Source organism: Anabrus simplex, chromosome 1 (assembly GCF_040414725.1).
Source record: "Anabrus simplex isolate iqAnaSimp1 chromosome 1, ASM4041472v1, whole genome shotgun sequence".
NCBI lineage: Eukaryota > Metazoa > Arthropoda > Insecta > Orthoptera > Tettigoniidae > Anabrus > Anabrus simplex.
Window position 1 is genome coordinate 715,867,537 of NC_090265.1, and position 20,323 is coordinate 715,887,859.

The 20,323-nt window shown below is 36.5% G+C and overlaps 1 protein-coding gene across 2 annotated transcripts in view; it reads right to left on the bottom strand.

Moving 5' to 3' along the window:
• LOC136872397 (vascular endothelial growth factor receptor 1) overlaps positions 1 to 20,323 on the bottom strand; it is a 467,496-nt gene that overhangs the window by 151,069 nt on the left and 296,104 nt on the right. For both annotated transcript variants that reach the window (XM_067146225.2, XM_067146215.2), the window contains exons 4-5: positions 17,653 to 17,780; positions 7,163 to 7,310 (exon numbers count right to left, since the gene is read on the bottom strand). In XM_067146225.2, the coding sequence (XP_067002326.2) occupies positions 7,163 to 7,310; positions 17,653 to 17,780 (276 nt within the window). The remainder of the gene's footprint in view (positions 1 to 7,162; positions 7,311 to 17,652; positions 17,781 to 20,323) is intronic.

Below are 20,323 nucleotides of genomic sequence, written 5' to 3' on the forward strand. Positions count from 1 at the left end.
TCACTCTGCCGAGTTCATACCTGCCAACTTTTAGAAATAAAAATTGGAAGATTTTTTAATGCTTGTATTTTATCACATATATTGCACCATAGTCTACATACATATCTACAGCTACAATGTGAACTGACCATTACATTTAAAATCTTAAACTAAGAAAATATAAAAACAGTTACAAGAAAATGTACCTATTCATTCTCATTTATGATACATACAGTACAACAAATAATAATATATATATCACACTGACACATGCAACAAAATGCTTTATTAGACTATAAAATGAACGGAAATACATATGATTTTATAGGTATCTCTGAACACTTAGAGATAAGGTTTGTTATGTGTTTTTGACCATAATGTGAAGAGAAAGTACCATAAACTGTCACCGACACAACTCCCTGGAATACATTCAACTCATTAAAATTATGAAGTAAGAATGAACGCAAATGCACAGGAATATGCAATACTACCACATACAAAATAGATCAGTATGTCTCATACATTATTAACAAATGAATATGGCAATGGGAAAAGCACAGAACTGCAAGAAAAAACAGGTGGCCTACAACTCCAATGAAACTACGCACAGAAACAATGTTATTAGCGCTTGAACATACAATAAGAAACTCTTTCTTTCGTCCTAACTGAGTCACTAGCGCACTCCAGTCTCTTGTTTGTAGGATGATTGCCAGGCAGAATCCCCAGTTGTAAACCACACATGCTGCTGTGATGAGCAGAAACACGATACACGGAGGCAACGGACGATATACTCACTAAATAAAGTATCATATAAATATGCCTGAAAATGAGGTGCATATATTACACAAGCACATAAGAATTTATCCTTTATCCTAGCAGAAGAGTATTCACAATAATGGAGGTTATGTTGATCAAAAACAGGAAGAAGTAAAAATAAATAAGAAAATCGGAAGACAAGTTAAAAAACAAAAAGTTTCTGGATAATTTGGAAGGGTTGTCAGATATGCAAGTTCGTTGTAAATATGGCTCGATTTTGTAATCACTGAAATAACATCACATACCATATCCTCTCAACACGTGAAGTTTCATTTTGTTTCCTCCTCTCATTCTGGGTGCTTCAATTATTTAAAAAAATTGTTTGTGTCGGTGTGACATTGTACAAGACGAGGAAGGAAGAAAAAGAACTACCTGGCTCTTACCCTATTTAATTGGAGTCATCAGCTGATGATGATTTTGTCCAGTTTTATGGTCGAATGCCCTTTCTGATGAAAACCCTATGTGGTCGGATATAATCTCTATGATATAGATGTTTATTCCCAAAGGGAATCTGAAATATTTGTCCTGAATGAGTAAATTTATAATACCAATATAAATGGTCCGTTATTGGACATTATAAATTTTCCAGCTATCTCATTCTTGGTTGCCAGCGTTTTGCCCTCATGTGCTAGGGTGGGCTCATCAGTTGGTACCTAGCACACCTACCAATACGCTGGCTAGTGCATACCGTGGAGGCCACTGCGTAGGCTAACTGGAGCCACCGGCAGTGCCAATGCACTAAGAGACTTTGTCTCATCACTAAAAATTGATGCCTGCTTGGCCATCAGATGATATAGATGTTGATTCCCAAAGGGAATCTGAAATATTTGTCCTGAATGAGTAAATTTATAAGACCAATATAAATGGTCCGTTATTGGACATTATAAATTTTCCAGCTATCTCATTCTTGGTTGCCAGCGTTTCGCCTACGCAGTGGCCTCCACGGTATGCACTAGCCAGCGTATTGGTAGGTGTGCTAGGTACCAACTGATGAGCCCACCCTAGCACATGAGGGCGAAACGCTGGCAACCAAGAATGAGATAGCTGGAAAATTTATAATGTCCAATAACGGACCATTTATATTGGTATTATAAATTTACTCATTCAGGACAAATATTTCAGATTCCCTTTGGGAATCAACATCTATATCATCTGATGGCCAAGCAGGCATCAATTTTTAGTGATGAGACAAAGTCTCTTAGTGCATTGGCACTGCCGGTGGCTCCAGTTAGCCTACGCAGTGGCCTCCACGGTATGCATTAGCCAGCGTATTGGTAGGTGTGCTAGGTACCAACTGATGAGCCCACCCTAGCACATGAGGGCGAAACGCTGGCAACGAAGAATGAGATAGCTGGAAAATTTATAATGTCCAATAACGGACCATTTATATTGGTATTATAAATTTACTCATTCAGGACAAATATTTCAGATTCCCTTTGGGAATCAACATCTATATCATCTGATGGCCAAGCAGGCATCAATTTTTAGTGATGAGACAAAGTCTCTTAGTGCATTGGCACTGCCGGTGGCTCCAGTTAGCCTACGCAGTGGCCTCCACGGTATGCACTAGCCAGCGTATTGGTAGGTGTGCTAGGTACCAACTGATGAGCCCACCCTAGCACATGAGGGCGAAATGCTGGCAACCAAGAATGAGATAGCTGGAAAATTTATAATGTCCAATAACGGACCATTTATATTGGTATTATAAATTTACTCATTCAGGACAAATATTTCAGATTCCCTTTGGGAATCAACATCTATATCATCTGATGGCCAAGCAGGCATCAATTTTTAGTGATGAGACAAAGTCTCTTAGTGCATTGGCACTGCCGGTGGCTCCAGTTAGCCTACGCAGTGGCCTCCACGGTATGCACTAGCCAGCGTATTGGTAGGTGTGCTAGGTACCAACTGATGAGCCCACCCTAGCACATGAGGGCGAAATGCTGGCAACCAAGAATGAGATAGCTGGAAAATTTATAATGTCCAATAACGGACCATTTATATTGGTATTATAAATGTACTCATTCAGGACAAATATTTCAGATTCCCTTTGGGAATCAACATCTATATCATCTGATGGCCAAGCAGGCATCAATTTTTAGTGATGAGGCAAAGTCTCTTAGTGCATTGGCACTGCCGGTGGCTCCAGTTAGCCTACGCAGTGGCCTCCACGGTATGCACTAGCCAGCGTATTGGTAGGTGTGCTAGGTACCAACTGATGAGCCCACCCTAGCACATGAGGGCGAAACGCTGGCAACCAAGAATGAGATAGCTGGAAAATTTATAATGTCCAATAACGGACCATTTATATTGGTATTATAATCTCTATTGCGGTATGTAGTTGAAGAGAAATGTACTAACACTCATACTCAGTCCCCGAGTCAAACAAATTAACCATATGCAGTTAAAATCCTCGGCCTGAATAGGAATCAAACCTGAGACCTTCTGAACAGAAGACCTATATAGCAGTAGAAGCTTTCACGGCCAAAATCATTAAGAACAATCTCTGTATTTCTGGGCTTGTAGGCCGTGGCCTAGGAGCACAATTAAATAAGCTTATAGTAGGTTCCATCTTTTCAATACATTTACAATGTTGTTATCTGATGTTTACAACATTATTTATTACAAATTACAGGACATGTTTTGGTGTACAATTTTTAACACCATCATCAGCTGCATGAAAAGTGTATAAAAACTTGGCGGTCAAAACAATGAACAGCATAATCATACTTAACTCCTTATATACAGGCAAGAGAATGTTGTTATAATTAAATTTAACATCTTATTATGCTAGGTTAAAACTAATTTGTGTGACAAGGAGATTCTTGCATGTCAAAATATAAAATTCTTCATTTGGTATATGAATGGTCTTCAGTTCCTTAATGTCTATAATATTATACACTCGTAATATTGGTTTCACATGCGATCCTAAATTAGAGGATTGAAGTTGAATGCAGTCTGTTTGACATTAAGACACTCATTTTTTTGTATATGTTATTTTGTTGAATAAAAAGTTTGTTGCATGTAAAAGAATTATTAGAGCTGAGCCGTCTTCTTAGTTTTGTTAAGTAAAAACGTAGTATTTTTGATGCTGTATATGTAGTGGTTGAACTGTGATATTAATTTGCCCTATAGTTGTTAAGCGGGCTACGATTCTCAGTTCAATAGGCACCTGTAATGATGAAACCTTAAGTTAAAAGCAAAGCGAGAAAATTGATAGAAAAACTGATTGAATTATTAAAACGCATGACTCACCTCTAAAGCTGTGTACCTTACTTGACGGCTGCAGCACAACGAGTGTGTCTGCTTATGTCTTGTACATTTTAACATTCCTCATCATGTTTATTTTAAAAAACAACATCATAGTTCATTACAAGAGCTCACCCTTATGTGAATGACTGTTTTTAATCACAAACAGTCTAATGCCATTGAGCGAAGATTATTATGGTCGTTGATTTATACGAACATTTAATCACTACATACTATAGTAACATTTCATGTCATTCATTCCACTTACATTTTAAGCAATTTTAATGATCAATATTTGTTTTAATAGACATAATATAATCTTATTGATTAAATTGTTAAAATTTCATTTTTTGTCAATGTATATTGGACGTTTTTTCGTTATATACACCAGGATCATGGCCCTGACCCACCATGGATTATGTTATCTATAGCTGATGATACTCACTAAGATTGAGCGAAACATGTAAATGGTTTTAAATGGTTAAATGGTTTTATCCTAAATTTAAAGGACTATTGTGTATTGGAAAGGTGGTTTTATTAATATAATAACTTCTTATTCCGAAATCCAATACGGTTTTACAATGAGATTTATAACTTGTAACATACTACTTAGTCAAGCAGATCATCTCCTTTCTCCCAAGTCTTCCCAGCCCAAACTTTGCAACATTTTTGTAACTCTACTCTTTTGTTGGAAATCACCCAGAACAAATCGAGCTTATTTTCTTTGAATTTTTCCAGTTCTTGAATCAAGTAATCCTGGTGAGGGTCTCATACACTAGAATCATACTCTAGTTGTGATCTTACTAGATTTTATATGTGCAGAGATCAGTACCCTTTATTTACAATCCCATTTATGTGATTTCCCCAATGAAGATCTTTACTTATATTAACACTTAGGTACTTACAATGATCCCCATAAGGAACTTTCAACCCATCAACGCAGTAATTAAAACTGAGAGAATTTTTCCTATTTGTGAAACTCACAACCTGACTTTTAACTCCGTTTATCACCATACCATTGCCTGCTGTCCATCTCACATTATCGAGGTCATTTTGCAGTTGCTCACAATCTTGGAACTTATTTATTACTCTGTACAGAATAACATCATCTGCAAAAAAGCCTTATCTCTGATTAAACTTCTTTACCCATATAATTATAAAACATAAAGGTCCAATAATACTGTCTTGAGAAATTTCCCTTTTAATTATTACAGGGTCGATAAAGCTTCATCCTAGGCCAGAGAGAATGGCGCACTCTGTGAGGATGTGGGCCACGGTGAAGTCAGCACCACAAGAACACACTGGGCTGTCTTCCCTCTTTAGGATATGAAAGTGTGTAGATCGTCCGTGACCTATCCTCACAATACTACGTCCTCTCTCCGTGATGGCCGGGAAGAGGTCCGCCACATGGCAGTTGTCTTCTTAATGGCTCACAGCTTGTTGGGAGTTCGGTTAGCCAGCCACTCCAATTCCCAAGATACGAAAATGGTTTGATGTAGCTAAGAAAATATATCTTTAGCAGGTACAACTATATTCATAGGCTTTGGAGGTAAAAGTACTGCTTCGTTTGCAGCTTCATCCATAAGTTCATTTTCTGCAATCCCAACATGGCTTGGAAGCTACATGAAAGTTTCTGGTGCCAACAGTACACAACCTGGCTAGAAGGTCATGAATCTGCTGCACCAGTTGGTGTTGCGGGAAACAGGCTTTGATAGACTCCAGAAAACTTAACAAGTCAGTACACACGAGAACGTGGTTTCTTCTGTCACATAGTGCAAACTGTAGAACTTCTAAGATAGCAAAAAGCTCTGCAGTATACATGCTACAGACATTAGGAAGTGAGATCTTCATGCGTACATTATCGGTGACAAAAGAGCAACCACATTTTCTCTGACAGTGTATAGTCAAATACTGAATGACTTTCTTATTGTATAATCACACTGTACTCTTATTTAATTGTAATACATGTGTAATTGTTCTTTTGGGGAAAGGTTTATTTCATAGTCTTCTTCTTAATTTCTCGTTTCAAGTCTTCTGGGTTAGGCTGTGAATCCAGGACATCCACAGTTTTCTATTTTCAGTTCTCCCAGGACGAGAACACCAGAAATTACCCGTCACTTTTAGGAGACGCCCTAACCGTTTCCAAGTCCTCGACTCACTCTCAGTTATTTTATAGGCTATTAGTATGATGGCCTCGCACACCCAAAGGCATTCTATACCAACCGCTAGGAATTTTTCAGCGGAAACACACCTTCTGCAGCTGCTCCTAACTTGGAGTGCAGACGCTGCTAGATGGACTTTCATGGTATTACCTCCACCAAGTGACCATCAGCCCTCCTAAAGAGCCTTGTGCGCCCGAAGCCATTGGCTCTTTAGATTGTACTCATATTTATCCCCAAGTCCAGGGCTACTTCTTTTGCCATCTCCACCGTACCAAAGTCCAACTTCTCTGCTGTAGATGCCGTTGAGTTATTCACTCATAACCCTGAGCTGAGACCCTTACCAGATGCTATACACTGGGTCAATGCGTGCTGGGACTCACAGAGGCAGGGGCACCTCTCCCTGGGCAGGGCTGCCTCTTTCGCCATCTTCATCGTGCCGAAGTCCATCTTCTCCGCTGTAGATGCCGTCGAGGTCTTCACTTATAACCCTGAGCTGAGACCCTTACCAGATGCTACACACTGGGTCAGTGTGCTCTGCGACTCACATAGGCAGGGGCATCACTCCCTGGACAGGGCTGCCTCCGAAGAGGGTCCCTACCTGCTACTTGTATAGTATTGAATCAAATCTCAAAAAAACATTATTACCGCAGGTAAGTTGGTAAACTGTCAACCTTTACTTCCCTGTCAGGATTCGCTCAGGGAGCATAAAAATCTTACCATTTTTTTGCTATTTTTTCCAATTTTGTTGTCTACCCCATCCCCACTATATCCCTCAGACCCCCCGCAGTACTGTTTGTTGTCTATAAATTCCTGTCCACCCCCATCTCCCCTTGTATATTCTAATTGCCACTACCGATTCTATGGTCTGGTCTTGACTGTGAGAAAGGAAATTCAGCTGTCTTGTTAATGTACTCCTTGCTGTGAGTACGTGATTACTAGTTAGGGCTGGCACGTACCTGGTACAGTATACGTCATGTTGACAGCTTGATGAAAATTTGACGGATTAGAGCGGATCTGTATGTAGTAGGAACACTGCTGTTTGATGGTCATCCTCACACTGTGTGGTCGAGTGTGCTGCGGAGGAACTAACACCAAGCTAACTGTCTGTAAAAGAAATATCCGCAGAATTACAACAAGGAGAAGCTTAATTTAAAATTCAAATGTCATTGTTGAACACGCACAAGAGTCTAGCTCCTGAGGGAGCAAATTTTTGTATTTTGCCGCATAGCGCTGTAAGAAAATAATCAGAGGAATTTGGGAAACTTTGGTAAGGGAGCTGTATAGTTTCAATTTATGGCACGTAATGTCATGAGCACGCTGGTGCAGTGGATCTTGTGAACCGGGACGTTGTCTACCATTTTGTCTGCGAGGTAACTAAAGGCCTCTGCATGCGCGGTCTTTTCAAGTACTAAATTGACAGTGGAGTAGCAGTTGAAATAGCGTTGTTAGATGTCAGACTATCCCTCCATTTACCAGCACGATTGCAACAGCATTACGAGAATAAATTGTGCATAAAAGCACATTTTTCATTATCTTCATATGATCATCATCATCACAATTTCACTGGATTTTTCAAAGATGCAGGAATGACTGCGTTGCTGTAGAGACAAAATCTCGGTTTGCTCCAAGGTTGAAATAATAACATTAAGTTATTTATTAGACCACCTAATCAATACAAAATCGTCTTGGATGATTTACATAAATTTGTTAGCTAATAGTGGGACATGTTTCGCCTTCCCTGAAGGCATCATCAGCCCTAGTCTTAACCTTAAATTAAAAATAAGCGTCTAAATAACATGTAGTAATGAAATGAATTTTAAAAATCTTGAAGAGATTTGAAGTAAAATAACATTAAAAATAACAATGATGGTTTGAAAATACAATGTGATGAGATACAATAGTGGAAGTATTAACAAATTAACATTAGAAGGCTGCTAAAATAAGTACAATGGATAAAACAACAGATTGTTATACAACAAGTAGTAGTAAGATTGCATAAAAGTAAAGTTGATAGTCATGGCGGTTATAATTAGACGATGGCGAAAAATCTTATATAATCAAAGTAAAGAGGAGAGAATAAAAGTCAAAGTTAGTCGAGAGATCCAAAGTTCATCATGATCATGAAGATAAAAGACGAAAGTCAGATGCATATGGTGAAGTTGTAGAACACGTTGAGGATATGAAGTTGGTGAATAGAAGTTGAAGAACAGTTTCAAATAGGATCACTATGGACCATCTCAAAATTTGAAGTGATGTTCAAATGTTGTAAATTGTGAGTTTGTAGAAATTCTAGTTGAAAAAGCATATAAAAGTGGAATCTGTAAATGGAAGCAAGAAACGTAGAGTTAATTGTGTGAAAAGATATTTGAAAAATATTGAAGTAGAATCGTATGCACTTACCATTTGACGGTGACAAAGATAGCTTGCAATATTATGAGTTAGAAGAATTTGCAACCGTAGACTTCTTGCTACGTGTGTTATAACTGAAGTTTTGTGCTGGAGGGGGATCTGTTTGCGTTGACGTAACTATTGGAGGGGGGCTGCTATTGGTGGGAGGGAAGGAAGAGAGTGTATTACTGCGCGTGTTGTAACGGTGTAAGGCTATTGGAGGGAGCGATGTTCCGGTGGGTGTGGCTATGGGTTTATTGGTTGTATTTGAATTAGAGTTACTAGCGGCGGGGGAAGGGAGGGGGGTATATTAGCTGTAGGGGAGGTGGGAACTCTAATTGATGTGAGGTTGAAGATTTTTAAGAATTTGTTGGTGAGGGAAGTTGATTCTCGTAATAAAATAAGAATCTGTTCATACAAGGGGCTTTTTTTTTTATCAATAGTGTCATTTAGATTTTTATCTTTATTAAAATGTTGGTCGAGGAAAATAAATAAGTTTTCATATTCTGTCATGAGTTTGCTTTTATCGACTCTTTTTAGGATATGGAGGTCTTGTTCTATTGTGGTGAATTTATGCCCGGTGTCCCTCATATGGTTGGCCATTGCGGAGAATTTGTTGTGTCTTTGGGCATTGTAATGCTCGGCATATCTGGTAGAGAAGCTGCGGCCAGTTTGGCCAACATAAGAAAAATTACATGTAGAGCATTTCAATCTGTATATTCCTGATCCAGAGTAACTATTGTCTGTGATGTTGATAGAGTTGTGATTGAAGAATAAATTACGATTAGTGTTTTTTGTTGTGTAGGCTATTTTTATTTCGTGCTTCATTAATGAATTGGTTATCGGGTAAATGCTATGGTTAGTGAACGTGAATTTAGCGTATTTTGGTTTGACGGGTTTTAATGGGGTTAAATTGGTAGCTAGTTTCAGTTTGGTTTTATTGATGATTTTATCAATCATACTCGTGTTAAATCCATTGAATTTAGCTATTTCCTTGATGAATAGTAATTCTTTCTTTAAATTAGTAGAGGACATAGTGATCTTTAATGCTCTATATATTAAACTGTGATAAGTGGCTTTTTTATGTGAGTTGGGATGTAAAGAATCATTTTTTATGGTTGTTGGAGAAAAGGTGGGTTTTCTGTATATTTGGAAGTCGAATTTGTTCAATGCTCGTGTGATTTTGATATCTAAGAAGTTCAAAGAGTTATGGAACTCATCTTCTTTAGTGAATTTAATATTATTATCTAAGTTGTTGAGGAATGATAGTATGTTATTGCTGTTGTTGATTTGTTTATCAATGATAGCTATGGTATCATCAACATAGCGATGCCAAAGACAGAGTCCGTTGATGTTATTAATAATCTTACTATGTTCGAGATTATCTAAGTATATATCGGCTAGTATTCCAGACAACGGGTCTCCCATCGCTAGACCTTCTTGTTTGTAAATTTTCTTATTGAAGGTAAAATAGTTGTTGTCTAAAACGAAATTAAGTAATTTTAACCATTCATCAATTTCGATTTTACTCAATGTGCTATGTTTCAACAGATTGTTTTTTATGATGTTAATATTATTGTTGATAGGGATATTAGTATACATGTTGGTGATGTCAAAAGAACATAAAACGTGGTTTGGTTGTAGACTGAAATTATTTAGGGAATTACAAAGTTCGATCGAGTTCTTTATGGGGTTGAGTTGTGAAATTTGAAGTGTTTTTTTAGGTATTTGTGTAGGAATTGAGAGGTTTTATAGGTAGGACTATTGATACTATTAATTATAGGCCGAATGGGGACATCATTTTTATGAATTTTGGGCAGTGATCTGACTGTAGGTAATTTTGGGTTCATTACAGTTAATTTCTGATAATCTTGATCATTTAAAATGAAGTTAGAATTTTTAAGAAGGTTCTTTTATTACGCTGTATTTTGTTTGTTGGATCTTTGTTAATTAAGGTATAGGTATTGTCTGAAAAAAAAGTTTCAGTTTTATTGATGTAATCTTGTTTGTTCATTATTACTATGGTGTTGCCCTTATCTGCTTTTGTAATTACTACGTTGTTGTTATGGATTTTGGATTTCAGGTTTAGAATTTGTTTCGAGACATTGTAGTTATTATTAGATGTTATCTCATTAATCAAAGTTGGGAGTTTCTTTTTTACTTCATATCGTACGTCATTCTGTTTATCAATTGGGATTTGTTTATCGATATTAGTTTCGGTTTCAGCGATGGTAGTGATGATGTCTTCTGCCTTTTTGTGATTAGGCCAATTATGTTTGATGCCTTTATCTAATAGATTTAATTCTTGGTTAGAGAAGGTTGCATTAGATAGGTTGATTGTAGTGGGAATGTTAGTCAAATGGGAAGGGGACACTTCGTTGTTTGTATTTTGGTCAGGAGTTTTACATTTGTTTTCTTGAAGACAAAGTAATTTATGGTTTAGGGTTTTCTGTTTCTTGTCTAATACGTAAGATAGTTTGATGTCAGTGTACCTTAAAAATGAGCTCCATTCAAGTGGGGGTAATTTCTGAGGGATGGTCAAATGAGTCCTATATAATTGTAAATTTAGTAAAGATTTCTTCTTGTATAATAGTTTAATTTCATTTTTCAACCATATGTTGTTTACTTTCTTTTGAGTGGCATTAGATTTTGAATAGGGATGACTTTTTCTTTGTAAAGATTTGAGAAATTTAGGTACCAACTCTAATTTCAAGCAATCTTTAAGAAACTTGATATCTCTAGAAATCTTGCCTATTTTAATTTTTAGGTTCAAGTACTTGTTAGGTTTTACTATTGCCTGGTTGGCATTGACATTACATGTAATAAATATCATTTTTGGTCCGTACTGATGATATTAGATTGAAATAATAACATTAAGTTATTTATTAGACCACCTAATCAATACAAAATCGTCTTGGATGATTTACATAAATTTGTTAGCTAATAGTGGGACATGTTTCGCCTTCCCTGAAGGCATCATAGAGCATTAAAGATCCCTATGTCCTCTACTAATTTAAAGAATTACTATTCATCCAGGAAATAGCTAAATTCAATGGATTTAACACGAGTATGATTGATAAAATCATCAATAAAACCAAACTGAAACTAGCTACCAATTTAACCCCATTAAAACCCGTCAAACCAAAATACGCTAAATTCACGTTCACTAACCATAGCATTTACCCGATAACCAATTCATTAATGAAGCACGAAATAAAAATAGCCTACACAACAAAAACACTAATCGTAATTTATTCTTCAATCACAACTCTATCAACATCACAGACAATAGTTACTCTGGATCAGGAATATACAGATTGAAATGCTCTACATGTAATTTTTCTTATGTTGGCCAAACTGGCCGCAGCTTCTCTACCAGATATGCCGAGCATTACAATGCCCAAAGACACAACAAATTCTCCGCAATGGCCAACCATATGAGGGACACCGGGCATAAATTCACCACAATAGAACAAGACCTCCATATCCTAAAAAGAGTCGATAAAAGCAAACTCATGACAGAATATGAAAACTTATTTATTTTCCTCGACCAACATTTTAATAAAGATAAAAATCTGAATGACACTATTGATAAAAAAAAAGCCCCTTGTATGAACAGATTCTTATTTTATTACGAGAATCAACTTCCCTCACCAACAAATTCTTAAAAATCTTCAACCTCACATCAATTAGAGTTCCCACCTCCCCTGCAGCTAATATATCCCCCTCCCTTCCCCCCGCCACTAGTACCTCTAATTCAAATACAACCAATAAACCCATAGCCACACCCAACGTAACATCGCTCCCTCCAATAGCCTTACACCGTTACAACACGCGCAGTAATACACTCTCTTCCTTCCCTCCCACCAATAGCAGCCCCCCTCCAATAGTTACGTCAACGCAAACAGATCCCCCTCCAGCACAAAACTTCAGTTATAACACACGTAGCAAGAAGTCTACTGTTGCAAATACTTCTAACTCATAATATTACAAGCTATCTTTGTCACCGTCAAATGGTAAGTGCATACGATTCTACTTCAATATTTTTCAAATATCTTTTCACACAATTAACTCTACGTTTCTTGCTTCCATTTACAGATTCCACTTTTATATGCTTTTTCAACTAGAATTTCTACAAACTCACAATTTACAACATTTGAACATCACTTCAAATTTTGAGATGGTCCATAGTGATCCTATTTGAAACTGTTCTTCAACTACTATTCACCAACTTCATGTCCTCAACGTGTTCTACAACTTCACCATATGCATCTGACTTTCGTCTTTTATCTTCATGATCATGATGAACTTTGGATCTCTCGACTAACTTTGACTTTTATTCTCTCCTCTTTACTTTGATTATATAAGATTTTTCGCCATCGTCTAATTATAACCGCCATGACTATCAACTTTACTTTTATGCAATCTTACTACTACTTGTTGTATAACAATCTGTTGTTTTATCCATTGTACTTATTTTAGCAGCCTTCTAATGTTAATTTGTTGATACTTCCACTATTGTATCTCATCACATTGTGTTTTCAAAACATCATTGTTATTTTTAATGTTATTTTACTTCAAATCTCTTCAAGATTTTTAAAATTCATTTCATTACTACATGTTATTTAGACGCTTATTTTTAATTTAAGGTTAAGACTATGGCTGATGATGCCTTCAGGGAAGGCGAAACATGTCCCACTATTAGCTAACAAATTTATGTAAATCATCCAAGACGATTTTGTATTGATTAGGTGGTCTAATAAATAACTTAATGTTATTATTTCAATCTAATATCATCAATACGGACCAAAAATGATATTTATTACATGTAATGTCAATGCCAACCAGGCAATAGTAAAACCTAACAAGTACTTGAACCTAAAAATTAAAATAGGCAAGATTTCTAGAGATATCAAGTTTCTTAAAGATTGCTTGAAATTAGAGTTGGTACCTAAATTTCTCAAATCTTTACAAAGAAAAAGTCATCCCTATTCAAAATCTAATGCCACTCAAAAGAAAGTAAACAACATATGGTTGAAAAATGAAATTAAACTATTATACAAGAAGAAATCTTTACTAAATTTACAATTATATAGGACTCATTTGACCATCTCTCAGAAATTACCCCCACTTGAATGGAGCTCATTTTTAAGGTACACTGACATCAAACTATCTTACGTATTAGACAAGAAACAGAAAACCCTAAACCATAAATTACTTTGTCTTCAAGAAAACAAATGTAAAACTCCTGACCAAAATACAAACAACAAAGTGTCCCCTTCCCATTTGACTAACATTCCCACTACAATCAACCTATCTAATGCAACCTTCTCTAACCAAGAATTAAATCTATTAGATAAAGGCATCAAACATAATTGGCCTAATCACAAAAAGGCAGAAGACATCATCACTACCATCGCTGAAACCGAAACTAATATCGATAAACAAATCCCAATTGATAAACAGAATGACGTACGATATGAAGTAAAAAAGAAACTCCCAACTTTGATTAATGAGATAACATCTAATAATAACTACAATGTCTCGAAACAAATTCTAAACCTGAAATCCAAAATCCATAACAACAACGTAGTAATTACAAAAGCAGATAAGGGCAACACCATAGTAATAATGAACAAACAAGATTACATCAATAAAACTGAAACTTTTTTTTCAGACAATACCTATACCTTAATTAACAAAGATCCAACAAACAAAATACAGCGTAATAAAAGAACCTTCTTAAAAATTCTAACTTCATTTTAAATGATCAAGATTATCAGAAATTAACTGTAATGAACCCAAAATTACCTACAGTCAGATCACTGCCCAAAATTCATAAAAATGATGTCCCCATTCGGCCTATAATTAATAGTATCAATAGTCCTACCTATAAAACCTCTCAATTCCTACACAAATACCTAAAAAAACACTTCAAATTTCACAACTCCAACCCCATAAAGAACTCGATCGAACTTTGTAATTCCCTAAATAATTTCAGTCTACAACCCAACCACGTTTTATGTTCTTTTGACATCACCAACATGTATACTAATATCCCTATCAACAATACTATTAACATCATAAAAAACAATCTGTTGAAACATAGCACATTGAGTAAAATCGAAATTGATGAATGGTTAAAATTACTTAATTTCGTTTTAGACAACAACTATTTTACCTTCAATAAGAAAATTTACAAACAAGAAGGTCTAGCGATGGGAGACCCGTTGTCTGGAATACTAGCCGATATATACTTAGATAATCTCGAACATAGTAAGATTATTAATAACATCAACGGACTCTGTCTTTGGCATCGCTATGTTGATGATACCATAGCTATCATTGATAAACAAATCAACAACAGCAATAACATACTATCATTCCTCAACAACTTAGATAATAATATTAAATTCACTAAAGAAGATGAGTTCCATAACTCTTTGAACTTCTTAGATATCAAAATCACACGAGCATTGAACAAATTCGACTTCCAAATATACAGAAAACCCCACCTTTTCTCCAACAACCATAAAAAATGATTCTTTACATCCCAACTCACATAAAAAAGCCACTTATCACAGTTTAATATATAGAGCATTAAAGATCACTATGTCCTCTACTAATTTAAAGAAAGAATTACTATTCATCAAGGAAATAGCTAAATTCAATGGATTTAACACGAGTATGATTGATAAAATCATCAATAAAACCAAACTGAAACTAGCTACCAATTTAACCCCATTAAAACCCGTCAAACCAAAATACGCTAAATTCACGTTCACTAACCATAGCATTTACCCGATAACCAATTCATTAATGAAGCACGAAATAAAAATAGCCTACACAACAAAAAACACTAATCGTAATTTATTCTTCAATCACAACTCTATCAACATCACAGACAATAGTTACTCTGGATCAGGAATATACAGATTGAAATGCTCTACATGTAATTTTTCTTATGTTGGCCAAACTGGCCGCAGCTTCTCTACCAGATATGCCGAGCATTACAATGCCCAAAGACACAACAAATTCTCCGCAATGGCCAACCATATGAGGGACACCGGGCATAAATTCACCACAATAGAACAAGACCTCCATATCCTAAAAAGAGTCGATAAAAGCAAACTCATGACAGAATATGAAAACTTATTTATTTTCCTCGACCAACATTTTAATAAAGATAAAAATCTAAATGACACTATTGATAAAAAAAGCCCCTTGTATGAACAGATTCTTATTTTATTACGAGAATCAACTTCCCTCACCAACAAATTCTTAAAAATCTTCAACCTCACATCAATTAGAGTTCCCACCTCCCCTACAGCTAATATACCCCCTCCCTTCCCCCCGCCGCTAGTAACTCTAATTCAAATACAACCAATAAACCCATAGCCACACCCACCGGAACATCGCTCCCTCCAATAGCCTTACACCGTTACAACACGCGCAGTAATACACTCTCTTCCTTCCCTCCCACCAATAGCAGCACCCCTCCAATAGTTACGTCAACGCAAACAGATCCCCCTCCAGCACAAAACTTCAGTTATAACACACGTAGCAAGAAGTCTACGGTTGCAAATTCTTCTAACTCATAATATTACAAGCTATCTTTGTCACCGTCAAATGGTAAGTGCATACGATTCTACTTCAATATTTTTCAAATATCTTTTCACACAATTAACTCTACGTTTCTTGCTTCCATTTACAGATTCCACTTTTATATGCTTTTTCAACTAGAATTTCTACAAACTCACAATTTACAACATTTGAACATCACTTCAAATTTTGAGATGGTCCATAGTGATCCTATTTGAAACTGTTCTTCAACTTCTATTCACCAACTTCATATCCTCAACGTGTTCTACAACTTCACCATATGCATCTGACTTTCGTCTTTTATCTTCATGATCATGATGAACTTTGGATCTCTCGACTAACTTTGACTTTTATTCTCTCCTCTTTACTTTGATTATATAAGATTTTTCGCCATCGTCTAATTATAACCGCCATGACTATCAACTTTACTTTTATGCAATCTTACTACTACTTGTTGTATAACAATCTGTTGTTTTATCCATTGTACTTATTTTAGCAGCCTTCTAATGTTAATTTGTTAATACTTCCACTATTGTATCTCATCACATTGTATTTTCAAACCATCATTGTTATTTTTAATGTTATTTTACTTCAAATCTCTTCAAGATTTTTAAAATTCATTTCATTACTACATGTTATTTAGACGCTTATTTTTAATTTAAGGTTAAGACTAGGGCTGATGATGCCTTCAGGGAAGGCGAAACATGTCCCACTATTAGCTAACAAATTTATGTAAATCATCCAAGACGATTTTGTATTGATTAGGTGGTCTAATAAATAACTTAATGTTATTATTTCAATCTAATATCATCAATACGGACCAAAAATGATATTTATTACATGTAATTGCTCCAAGGTCTCGGACTCCCCAGAAAAGCACATTAGAAAGGTAAAATTATGCATTTTGAGAGAAAAGAAGTTATTTTTATGATGTTTAATAAAGAAAAAATGAATGCATCACACAGTAATTCAAGAAGAGCTCATACGAGTCAGGCAGTTGTGGCTGGAAAGTACACGTCCTAGTAGAAACGAAAATACTCCATAGTCTGTGTGTATACTTACTGCAGGTCACACTGACACAGATAGGTCTTATGGTGATGATGGGATAGAAAAGGGCTAGGTGTAGGAAATAAGCAGCGTGGCCTTAAAATTAAGGTACAGCTCCGGCATTTGCCTGATGTGAAAATGGTAAACTACGAAAAATCACTTTCTGGGCTGCTGACAGTGGGGTTCAAACTCCCGAATGCAAGCTCACACCGCTGCGCAGTCCTTACCGAATTGCTCCTTCGAAGAATTAAATTTACCTCGCTACTGCGTTATGCGGCAGGAAACTGATCGAAGTTTTCCGAAGTGCTCCGATTATTTTCTTACACCACTATGCGCCGAAACACGAAACTAATGTTCCCTGAGGAGCTAGACTCTTGTTGAACATGCTGTTGAAGGTCCAAGTACTTACAGGGTCGTCCACATACACCTCATCTCGTAGCGCAGTACTCCCGGTGCAGTAAGGGTCGCCGGTGCTCTTGAGTGACACGTGGACTACGTAGCGTGCAGGCAGGCTGTATCCCTCAGGCACGCTGCTATCTGAGAACAGAGCCATTACTTCAGTTCCTTGGTTATCACTAGACATCAGATTTATATGCTGTATAAATCACCAACACCAGCATCCAACTACAAAGGTTGATCAAATATAAATGGGATTTTTGTTCCTGATCATCAACAGTTGGTAGGACTCGCACCGTGCTTCTTCTATGCTTAGACGGGACTGTTAGGAGTGGGGAGAGCGCGCTGTTAGATATTTCCTGCTGTTTCATCACTAACGCTCACGATGTCAGAGTAACAGTCGACCCCTCCACTGCGTAACGAATAATTATAAAATTTCTAGCTCATGAAGGAGTTACAGTGGCGGAAATTTGTCAGAGATTGACTGCACAATTTGGTGACAAAATACTGTCAAGGACGCGTGTGTTTACCTGGCATAAAAAAGTTCAAGGAATCAATCAATCAATCAATCAATCAATCAATACTGATCTGCATTTAGGGCAGTTGCCCAGGTGGCAGATTCCCTATCTGTTGCTTTCCTAGCCTTTTCCTAAATGATTTCAAAGAAATTGGAAATTTATTGAACGTCTCCCTTGGTAAGTTATTTTCATCCCTAACTCCCCTTCCTATAAATGAATATTTGCCCCAGTTTGTCCTCTTGAATTCCAACTTTATCTTCATATTGTGATCTTTCCTACTTTTATAAACGCCATTCAAACTTATTCGTCTACTAATGTCATTCCACGCCATCTCTCCGCTGACAGCTCGGAACATACCACTTACTAAATTTTACACTATTGAGATTCTTCCACCGTTTTGATACTTTATTTTGCCTTTTGGCAATTTTTTATTTATATGTCAACAGTACATGTTTCGTTCCTTATTTAGGAACATCCTCAGCTGTTATAGTGGCTTAGGTGAATGGTTAAGATTTTAAATACATAGATTTACAAATACATTGATTCACTTAAAAACTAAATACGAATTAAGATAGATGATATTAAAAACAATGTGGGGTTAGTGTGTTACTGGTATATCATCTATCTTAATTCGTATTTAGTTTTTAAGTGAATCAATGTATTTGTAAATCTATGTGTTTAAAATCTTAACCATTCACCTAAGCCACTATAACAGCTGAGGATGTTCTTAAATAAGGAACGAAACATGTACTGTTGACATATAAATAAAAATTTGCCAATAGGCAAAATAAAGTATCAAAACAGTGGAAGAATCTCAATAGTGTAAAATTTAGTGATTAAATTTTGATACGGAAAATGAAGCTGATTACTTGCAACATACCACTTAGTCGAGCAGCTCTTCTTCTTTCTCTCAATTCTTCCCAACCCAAACTTTGCAAAATTTTTGTAACGCTACTCTTTTGTCGGAAATCATCCAGAACAAATCGAGCTGCTTTTCTTTGGATTTTTTCCAGTTCTTGAATCAGGTAATCCTGGTGAGGGTCCCATACACTGGAACCATACTCTAGTTGGGGTCTTACCAGAGACTTATATGCCCTCTCCTTTACATCCTTACTACAACCCCTAAATATCCTCATAACCATGTGCAGAGATCTGCACCCTTTATTTACAATCCCATTTATGTGATTACCCCAATGAAGATCTTTACTTATATTAACACCTAGATACTTACAATGATCCCCAAAAGGAACTTTCACCCCATCAAGGGAGTAATTAAAACTGAGAGGACTTTTCCTATTTGTGAAACTCACAACCTGACTTTTAACCCCGTTTATCAACATACCATTGCCTGCTGTCCATCTCACAACATTTTCGAGGTCACGTTGCAGTTGCTCACAATCTTGTAACTTATTTATTACTCTATAGAGAATAACATCATCCGCAAAAAGCCTTACCTCAGATTCCACTCCTGTACTCATATCATTTATATATATAAGAAAACACTGTCAAGGACAGCATAAAAAAGTTCAAGGAAGAACAAGAACGTGTGGTGAATCAGCAACACGATTGCCGTCCTTGGACCAGCATTAAAGACGAAAACATTCGTGCGATTAAAGACATTATTGACGACGATCGACGGTCAAAAGTATCGGAAATTGCAGAACAAGTCGGAATAAGTTATGGAAGCTGTCAAGCAATCAGCCAAACGACATACAGTTCCGTAAAGTGTGTTCCAGATGGGTTCCTCGCCTTTTGACCGAAACTGTCTCCAAGCTACAGGAAATGCACTGGACTATACTTTATCATATTCCTTACAGCCAGGACTTATTGTCCTGCGATTTCCGTTTGTTCGGACCGCTTAAAGAAGCTCTAGGAGGGCAACGATTTGAAGATGACAAGAGTGTGGAAGACGTCGTGCGCAACTGGCTGGTGACAGGACCCGGTTCTTTTTACGATGAGGGCATCAAAAAGCTGTTCATACGCTGGGACAAATGCATTTCCAAAGCCGGAAACCGTGAGGAAAAAATAAAATGTAATTGCTTTGTGTTTTTCAATAAATGAATTTTAAAAATAAAATCCCGTTTATATTTGATCCTTCCTCGTATGCTGAAAAACATACGCTTATTTTCATCCTATTAAACACCTTTATCAAAAATGCAAAACAAA